General features: G+C 44.2%; 1 protein-coding gene across 1 annotated transcript in view; it reads left to right on the top strand.

Moving 5' to 3' along the window:
* The first annotated feature begins 2,321 nt into the window (after positions 1-2,321).
* The window catches only part of PTCD3 (pentatricopeptide repeat domain 3), a 33,429-nt gene continuing 26,293 nt past the window's right edge, over positions 2,322-9,457 (top strand). The window contains exons 1-6 of the mRNA XM_018568436.1: positions 2,322-2,456; positions 4,506-4,543; positions 7,090-7,126; positions 8,105-8,150; positions 8,235-8,303; positions 9,118-9,222. Of these exons, the coding sequence (XP_018423938.1) occupies positions 2,404-2,456; positions 4,506-4,543; positions 7,090-7,126; positions 8,105-8,150; positions 8,235-8,303; positions 9,118-9,222 (348 nt within the window). The 5' untranslated portion in view covers positions 2,322-2,403. The remainder of the gene's footprint in view (positions 2,457-4,505; positions 4,544-7,089; positions 7,127-8,104; positions 8,151-8,234; positions 8,304-9,117; positions 9,223-9,457) is intronic.

Here is a 9,457-nt window from a genome sequence, read left to right as displayed (position 1 = left end):
CTAAGTAAGGAAGACATTACAATCACACTACAATTCAAGACAAGATGGTAAGGAGGGCCCTGCCCCTGAGGGCTTAGAATCTAGCAGGACAAATGAAGGGGACCAACTGAAGAAGGAGGTAAACTGAAGAAGCAGGACAAATGAAGGGGGCCAACTGAAGAAGGAGGTCAACTGAAGAAGCAGGACAAATGAAGGGGGTCAACTGAAGAAGGCCCCCTTCTTCAGTTGGCCCCCTTCATTTGTCCTGCTTCTTCAGTTGACCTCCTTCTTCAGTTGGCCCCCTTCATTTGTCCTGCTTCTTCAGTTTACCTTCTTCTGACATGCATTTGATCCTCTTTTAAACGGCATTGATCTGCTTTTGCACTCTTATTGGCTTGTTTGGGGAAAGAAGCAATGCTGATATGAACAAAAGCCTGTGGACAAGGGTCCTTCACCTGTCAATATTTATTTTTTCATGAGAAGACTCTCTCTGCACAGACTCTCCCTCACTAGTGGAGAAGAGAGAATCAACAGAAGACTGTGGAATGAGATGGTGAGGTCAGGGGTGGAGGGCAGACAAGACTTTGTACTCAGATGACTCTTACAGGATTTGCTTTGAAAGATTTTCCGTCACCTTGTCCAATATGCTTTCAACTAAACTGCACTAGCTTCAGGGTACATATTGCAGACAGGTACACTATGCTTATAGTTGAGGTAGGTCTTCTGTGGATGAGCATTTTTGGAGGTACCTTTGTAGGCCACACATAGAGTTGCATCAGAACAGGCATAGTAGGTGACAGTGGTGATAAATATTCTGGTTTCGGGTATACTGCCAGTGCCTGTAGTCTCAAATAGGGAACACATGAGAAAGGTAATATGAACATAACCCAGACCTTTTTTTGAGGGTACCTAATAGGGCACAGAGTTAAAGGAAAATTATGGGGAGGGTGAAATACTCTCTTTCCTAAAATTAGAGCCCGCTATATGCTGAATTCTGGGTCCCAGGATCTCCTGTGATTCTAAAGAGAACTATGACAACAAAGGTTAGGCCATAGTTCTCTTTGAATGGTATTGTAGTTACCCCCTTATAGCTTGTTCAGAGACAAGAAGGGAACATGCATAAGAGATATAAGAATGAGAATTGAGCCCTCACCCTGCAGCTGACAAGGAAACACATGGGTGGAAAATGAAGCACCTCAAAGCAACTATTCCAAAAATACATTCCAGAAGCTAAATATGTAGTTCTCCAGCCACCTGCTCTGCTGAACACCCTTCCATTGTAGATGCATTGTCCACCGATGTCTCTGTAGAAACCAACACTCTGGGAAGTGCTGACCTCCTGGGCACCCCACTGTGGTCAGTGGTTCCTCCCATCACCCCCTATGTCACTGTTGTGTCCTGTAGTGATGAAAAAGCCGGTGGGAGGAACCACAGCGGAAAGGTGGGGAACAAAAAGAATCAGCACTACCGGAAGTGTTGGATCCTGAAGATCTTCAGCCAAGGTTTTTCTTCGTTATTGAGGCATGAGCAGCAGGAGAGGTGACCATTGTAGGATTTCTTTCTAGTGGGCATTTTTTAAAGAGACCCTGTCACCAGGCCATCAGTTTCAACAAAATCTTACCGTCTCATGTGCATTCTATTGACCTGTAAAAGCCTCCCCTGTGTAGACATCCAAAATGTCCGCAGCCCCATCAGACCAAAGTGACACTCTATAGTATTGCCCTTCGCTCCTCCACAGCAGCTACATAGAAGGAGCTGGGCCAGCACAGATAGTAGGTAGAAACTCCCCAAAGAGAGGATTGGGCTCCATTCACATGGGCAGACTTGTTCTGGTGACCCTTCTGACCACAAAGGGAGTTCCTGACTTTCTGTTGTGGCAATTGGACGGGAAGTGAAGGGAAATCTACCCAATGCCACACATATTGGAAAAAAAGTGACAGGGTTTCCTGTCCCTTCCTTACTCTATTCAAAGCTAAACAAAATGAATTTTGCCTTCATCTCTAATCCCAGCTAAATTTTCACTTGTTTCTATGAGGGTAATTAAATCCCCTCCATAAATAGCTTTGATACAGATAAAAATCCATCAAAACCAAAAGCCTAAAGGGGTCACCAGCGCCCAATTCTGATTGGCTGCCTGTCCCCCTGTGTACTGTCCTACACAGTAAGCAAGGGCATGAGAAGCACGTGCGTGTCGGCTGGAACTGGAATGTACCAATAGAACGCCGCATAGGGGGGGGTGTGTGTGTATATGTATGACATGTATAGACCGAAGAGGAAAGCTGTACTGATATAACCGAGTAACACGGCTGACTGTGACACAGAGGACACAGAGAGCGGAGCCGGGGTGAGGAGTGGGGAAGCGGAACAGGAAGTACTCCCCCCCCCTCTCCTGTGTCAGTGGATCAGTCCGGGCTCTGAGCTGTCATGGCGCTGCCCTGTGTACGGCTGGTGCGGCTCCGTTCCGGGGCTCTGTGTAGGTAAGTCTGGAGACTACAGACTGCACATAGTATGTGTGTGATCACTGACCCTGTGTGCACCATTATCCGCCTCTCAAAGAGAACCTGTCACCAGGGATTTTACATCAGTGTTGGTCAACTTTCTCAAATACAAGTGATTTCAAGCAGCCCACGCATAATATCCATTCATTTATTGATGTGCATAGAGTAATGCAGGCTCAAGACAAGAACACATAGAAAACTATTGTCCTCTGTGTGACCTGTTCATGTTATAACACAACTCCTGGTGGCCTTTTAAGGGAATCTGAACGCTGTGAGTGGGGGTTCCCTGTGATGTTATAGGCTGTCATAGTGGTCACATGATCAGAAGTGCCCGCTCCTGATAGTAAACATTGACCTGGACATGACAACTTGGTCACCAAGCTGGGAGCCCCCCCAGTGACAGCGCTCTCAGAACAGCAAAGCTAATGCATATGTGTAGCAGCTCGGAACCCCCTCCAAAATGGATCATTGGGTCAACTTGGATAAGATGGTCCAATGCTCCATTATCTCAGCAGTGTTGTATGAAGCATTAATCACATCACCACCAGTATCACCCTGATGCCCAACCTGCGGACCAGGGGGACCTATTGTGCAGCCCTCAGGGTCCCTGCCCAACCTGCGACCCAGGGAGTTTGGGCCATGTATGGGTGAACCACATCTTCACAGCCTTTCTCATCCAGGGTTCCTTTATAGAAGTTGCTGGGGGTTCCTTGCACAATGATCGGTAATCACTGACCCCAATAATCTTTTTAGTTGTGTGTAACATTAGTTTTTTTCCCTCTGACCACCAGTGTAATTAGGCCCTTCTATCACTGGCTTGCTCTGTAACCACCAATGTTTGGGGGCCACATTACTGACCTCCAATGTTCTGGGGCTGCTTTACTGACCTCCAATGTTCTGGGGCCGCATTACTGATCTCCAATGTGAGGGGGCCATTTTACTGACCACCGATGTGAGGGGGCCGCCTTACTGACCACCGATGTGAGGGGGCTGCCTTACTGACCACTAAAGTAACGGGTCACTTCAATCACCACAAACATCACTTTTCCATTGACCATCAGAGTAAGCTGGAATTTCTCCACTCACCACCAGTGTGAGAAAACACCACAATTTCCGCTCTCATCATTTATTTTCTGTCTTTTTATATTTGTTTCATTCCATTATGACAGAAAATAAATATTTTGTATAGAACAGCCCTGGGTGCCAAACACACTGCGTACGCCGCCACATTTCCTATTCTGTTATTTACTCTCCTATCACAGGGTACAGTTCACACTCCTGTACCGTGATCTGGGGTTCCCTGAGATCTGAAAGTTATTTCAGGGGTTTCTCTGTGTTTAGAAGGTTGAGTCAGGCTGCTTTAAAGGCCAGGTGCATGTCTGCATTATATTCATAGACCTAAACAATTCAACTATAGGAAAATATTTCTTAAAAAAAGTTTTTGTTTAGAGCAGAGATCGTCCTTAGTGATAGGTGTGCCTTATATCCACTTGCTGGTTTGGTAAATTCATGTTTTTTTATTTAAGTAAACTCAATTAAATCTTAATCATACTCACTCCTGTGATAGACTACAATCTCAATACAAATGAGTAAACTAAGCCTGAGATTGTAGTCCATCATGGGAGCGAGCTTGGAGCGGTGACTACTTTATAACACACACAGGGAGCATGGGGAACAAAAGTAGCCCCCCTCCAGAAGGAAGGACAGTGTCAGCACCAATTCAGAGATGATTTGAGGATCTGCAGCTGAGTGATACACAAATAAGATACATCTTTGTAATTAGTTCAGATACTTGAATGTATTTTAAAGATTTATCTCCTCCTATTCTCTAGTGTCACTTTAAGTTTGGTTCAATCTGATTTTATTAAAGTGTTTCAACTTTCAATACAAATTACAGTAGACATGTTTACATAGGAAATATCCACATAAACAAAACAATTAGTGTCACTTTAAGTTTATTGTATTGTAAGGGAAGAAGGGGCAGAGTATATTGCAGCTTTTCCTATAATGATTTGTTGCTCTCCACAGGTTCCTATGTAGAAGCAGTAGCCACAAAGCAGCTACAGGTAGGTGCCCATTTCCAGGTTCCTCCACATTGCTTTATTTGTTTACAATCTTCTCACCAGTTTGCTAGAGTGTCACTTCTAAAGTGGACCTGTCCTGCATAATGGAGAATAGCCATTTCGAGAGCTGGACAAAGATCTCAGGACTTGGAGCGTCTTAGCTGGCTGGACACTAGAGACTTTGGTTCAGAATGGGGTAAAATGTGCCTCATAGTTCTTGCTAAATCTTTGGTAAACCTCTAGATCAGTGGTTCTCAACCTGTGTAACCTCAGGACCCACATATGTCCTTGATCATTAAGTCATGACCGAAGTTGCACTGCAATGGAACACACAGCATTAGGGTATCGCACATTCCGGTGCGGGTGTACGAACTGTGGGTGGGATGTGCGTTTGGGGTACCATTCAAATGAATGGCAACACAACACACCTCCCAGACCAGAATGCACGGTAGGTGCGATTGCGTGGTACAGTGCGTTAATCACACAGTACTATGCGATTATTGCACTGTATTAGTGTGAACGGGCCCTCAAAAATAATGACAGACACACACAACCACAGACACATTCTTGCACACTCAAGACATTCTCACACACCCCAAACATTTTTTTGTTTTTTTAATTTATTTATTTTTAAGGTCCATGTTGGAAGACTACCCAATCTTCCTACCTTCTGAGAACTGGAGTGGATCCTCAGCCTGGGGTCCAGTGTGGGCTGCTGTACTGTGACTGAGCTCCATCCATGTGTGCATTGCTTGTACAGCTCCCTTGCATGCCCTGTAGAGGTGCCGGGAACCAGAATGTGATGTCACTCTGGTCCACTGAGGGAGCTGTAAACAATGCATGTAGGGATTGGAGCTCTCTCACAGCCATAGCCCCATCCCACCCCACCTCAAGCTGGCACTCGGCGCCGGGCAGCATATTTTGAATGGCTGCCTGGCGCGAGAACGGACAGTGCTGCACTAGGGGAGGCAGTGGAGCCTCTCACCTAGAAAAGAGGAAGGCATGCGGCGATGCACTGAACATGGGGTCGCGACCCACTTTTGGGTCACGACCCACCAGTTGAGAACCAAGGCTCTAGATCATACAGGGAACCAATAACAAGGCTCCAACAAATGCTGGAGTCAGGTGACTACATTTTTTAGTCTACCTGAACAGATCTGGTTGGTTGGAAATAGTATTTGCCACATATGAGCAGATATTCACGGATTAGGTCTAATATGCACTTTTTGTGGCCAGATAAACATCCCCAAGGGCACCTTGTCAGCAAGTTTAGTTAAGAGCTCTCAGTGGCCTCACTGTTCATTAAAGAGAACCAGTCAAGGATGTGTGAATGTAAGAATCTGACTCTCCATTGTTATAGTATTGAATCTGTACCCGTCAGGGATAGCCTTGTATGTTGTTATTTGCTTGTATTCCCAGCAGAAATGTCAGCACGGTGTCAGGCTGTAAGGCCCCTTTTGAGACTGACCACTCTTCCAGCTACTACAAAAACTTACACAGTGGACTGCTGGAGGACACATAAAATTAAAAAAAACACTTTTTTTTTTGGTAATCTTGTCAGTACCTTTTGTTATGTGACAGCTTTTTGAGTGACTGATATTGGCACAAAATCAGGCAGGAGATGCGATGGCTGTCAAGCCTAAAGCTGGCCATATGCTGTATGAATTTATATGGTTCTTGATGAACCGGCCAAAATTCACAGTGGATGGACCTGTCGGCAGCCTACTGTCCAGCAACCTTCCATTAGAAAATCAAAATAGCCGGTCAGAAAACGTTCGGGTGAACGGTGATGGCAGCCAATCAGCGGAAGATGCCTACATCAATACTGTTTAACGTGGATGGAGGAACCTGTTGTTATTTATTTCTTTCTTCAACCTGCGTGCTGAACAAAAAAAAATATACCAGTGTATGGCCAGCGTTACACTTCTGCTCTGACAGGGAGAGAATGCAAAAACAAACAACAAAAAAAGTAAGGTTGCACTAATATACAAGTTGAAGAGCAAAAATTCAGATTACCGCAAATGACTATTGGTGACTGGTTCTCTTTCCATTAAACATGGGGGGGACAACTTAATATAGAAATGAGGAGCTATGCTTTCCAGTCCAGAAGCCAGCAGGATTTTTTTTTTAGAACCCTGCTCCACTGACACCAACTAGAGGAAACCTCAAAAGTTAGGCCTCAGTTGTGATTTTGAAGGAGCATTGGCTACCTGGCACCTGGGATTTGTCCAGCCCTGGATTAAACTATATTAAACTCTTTCAGCAGTATTCAACATGCAGGAAATATTTATTACAGATGCTTTTAACAAAAAAGGTCTGCCAGAAAGATTGTGTCCTATCATATAGGATCAAATGTATTACAATGTAAGATATAACCGTAAACTTGTGGAGTAATAGATCTGGTACTGCTAGGCCCCATCAGGCATCACCCTTGGCTGTTATTTGAGGTCTTTCTTTGATCCTGTTCCTTTTTTCTGCTCTACTTATTGTCACTCTGAATGATAATGTATAAAAATATGCAATTTACATCTGCTTATTTTCTTCTTCAGCTCCAGAAGAAATTGAAGTTCCACGGAAGAAGACCTGGTCAGTGTTTAGAGGGAGTGTTGTTTGCCAGCGTTGCTTGTGTGTGTGTTCTATGAAAAATATTGCAGAGGGCTTCACTAGTATGAATTGGCCCTTAATCAAGTGTTAAGAAGTGTCTTTTTAGCAAGGCAGTGTCATCTTGGAGGTGTGTTTGGGGTCGTTATCATGTTGGAATACTGCCCTGCGGCCCAGTCTCCGAAGGGAGGGGGATCATGCTCTGCTTCAGTATGTCACAGTACATATTGGCATTCATGATTCCCTCAATGAACTGTAGCTCCCCAGTGCCGGCAGCCCCAGACCATGACACTCCCACCACTATGCTTGACTGTAGGCAAGACACACTTGTCTTTGTACTCCTCACCTGGTTGCCGCCACACACGCTTGACACCATCTGAACCAAATAAGTTTTATCTTGGTCTCATCAGACCACAGGACATGGTTCCAGTCATACAGCATATGGCCAGCTTTAGGATTGACAGCCATCGCATCTCCTGCCTGATTTTGTGCCAATATCACTTTTTGTTGCCAGCGGTTTAGACATTAATGGCTGTGTGTTGAGTTATTTTGAGGGGACAGCAAATGTACACTGATATACAAGCTGTACACTCACTACTTTACATTGTAGCAAAGTGTAATTTCTTCTGTGTCGTCACATGCAATGATATCGTCAAATATTTACAAAAATGTGAGGGGTTTACTCACTATATATATATATATATTGTTTTTTACATCTACTTTTGTCAAAGGAGTTGAGTTGCATGAATTGCAGAGATGTACTGCTTATCTGTTTTTTTGTTTTTGCCTTTATACAGTATATGCTTTAACTTGCCTTTTATCATTCTTGGTTGAATCTGTGTTGACCAAGACTCTGTAACGTTAGTCGGCAGTAATTGCTTTGTGTACGGTTAATGCATTTTCACTATGATTGTCATTTCAGTGACATTGATGTGTTTCTAACACCTTATTCTACTTTTCAAGGGATAAGACCGCCGTTTTGCAGGCTCTGGCCTACACAGTGAATCATGTAAGTTTTTGGTTTTATTAGATTGATTTGAATAAGTCTTTACGCACTCTTTTGTTGTAATACCGCCTTCTACTTCCTGTATAGGACCCAACATCGAGCAGCTATGTTTTTCAAGATGATCCTTACCTCTTGCCAAAATCCTCTACTGATTATGTAAGTAAATGTGCTTTATTGTTTGTGTTCTGTGGACCGCGGTCCAGTATGTCTGAATATACAAACCTACAGAGACTTCAAGTCTTCCTTTGTTCAATTTTGATGTGTATGCTGCCATTGATTTATTGGGTGTCATTGCTGTCCTATCTTAAATCCATGGCTGGATCTATTTTATCATGGCACTGAAAAGGAGTTTACAACCCACGGCTGTGATTTTGGGTTACTTGTCCCCTGTAGAGCTCCCCTGAGTGACTTTTCACCCGCTATACTAAATAAGACCAAAATGACTACTGATTTAGCACTTCCAGGGTTGAGATCATTATCCCAGTGCTGAGAGAGCTGGGTGGGTGTGAGATCTCCTTTTGCAGTATACATGGAAGGCAACTCTTAATACACATCTGTCACCACCCATGACATGAAGATGGGGTGGTGGCTGAGCTCAAGTGGCAGCACTTTGAGGAGTAATGTCATTACAATGAATGACCTAGCTGTCACCTGATCACGTCCTTGGCCTCCCATAGTGCAATGGCAGACCATGCATACGGTCACCTGGGAGCAGGTCATATGAATGCAACGTGATAGTTATAGTAGACTGCTTTTGATGACTTTTTCCTGGAGTTCCATATACTATTGCTTAAGTGTGTGCGTGCATGCGTGTGTGTTTCTTTAATCCATTTAGAAGCTGTAATATCTGGCAAATTGTATTCATTTAGTGAAGTGCACACAGCAGGTCTGTTGCAGAGACGGGATTAAACACTGGTTCAGTGACATTGTGACATGAGATTGTGGTTTTTTCTTCTCCCTTTTTATCCAGCTTATATATTCCACGTCCAAGGAGTCGGGAAGAAATGCTGCAAAATATATCATGAACATGTATCCCAAGATGTTTGAGAGAGACATAGCCGATCCTCACATTCCAGTACGTGAGCAGTATGTTGCATTGTATGTCAACTGAAGGCAAACAGCTAAATACATATTCTGAAGTCTTTTGAAAAAGAATTTGTAAGTCTGTGCAGCCAGTGTTGTGATCCAGCAACTACTGTAAGATAACATAGCCGGGTCCAACTCTGGACTGGGATGGGAAGGGGGGGCTGGGGACTGGGATGGGAAGGGTGGACTTGGATGGGAAGGGGTGGCTGAGGACTGGGATGCAA

This window comes from Nanorana parkeri, unplaced genomic scaffold (genome assembly GCF_000935625.1).
Source record: "Nanorana parkeri isolate BGI_ZX_2015 unplaced genomic scaffold, ASM93562v1 scaffold1188, whole genome shotgun sequence".
NCBI classification, from domain to species: Eukaryota; Metazoa; Chordata; class Amphibia; order Anura; family Dicroglossidae; genus Nanorana; species Nanorana parkeri.
The sequence above is the reverse complement of the archived record's forward strand: the minus strand, read 5'-3'. Positions and strand labels throughout refer to the sequence as shown.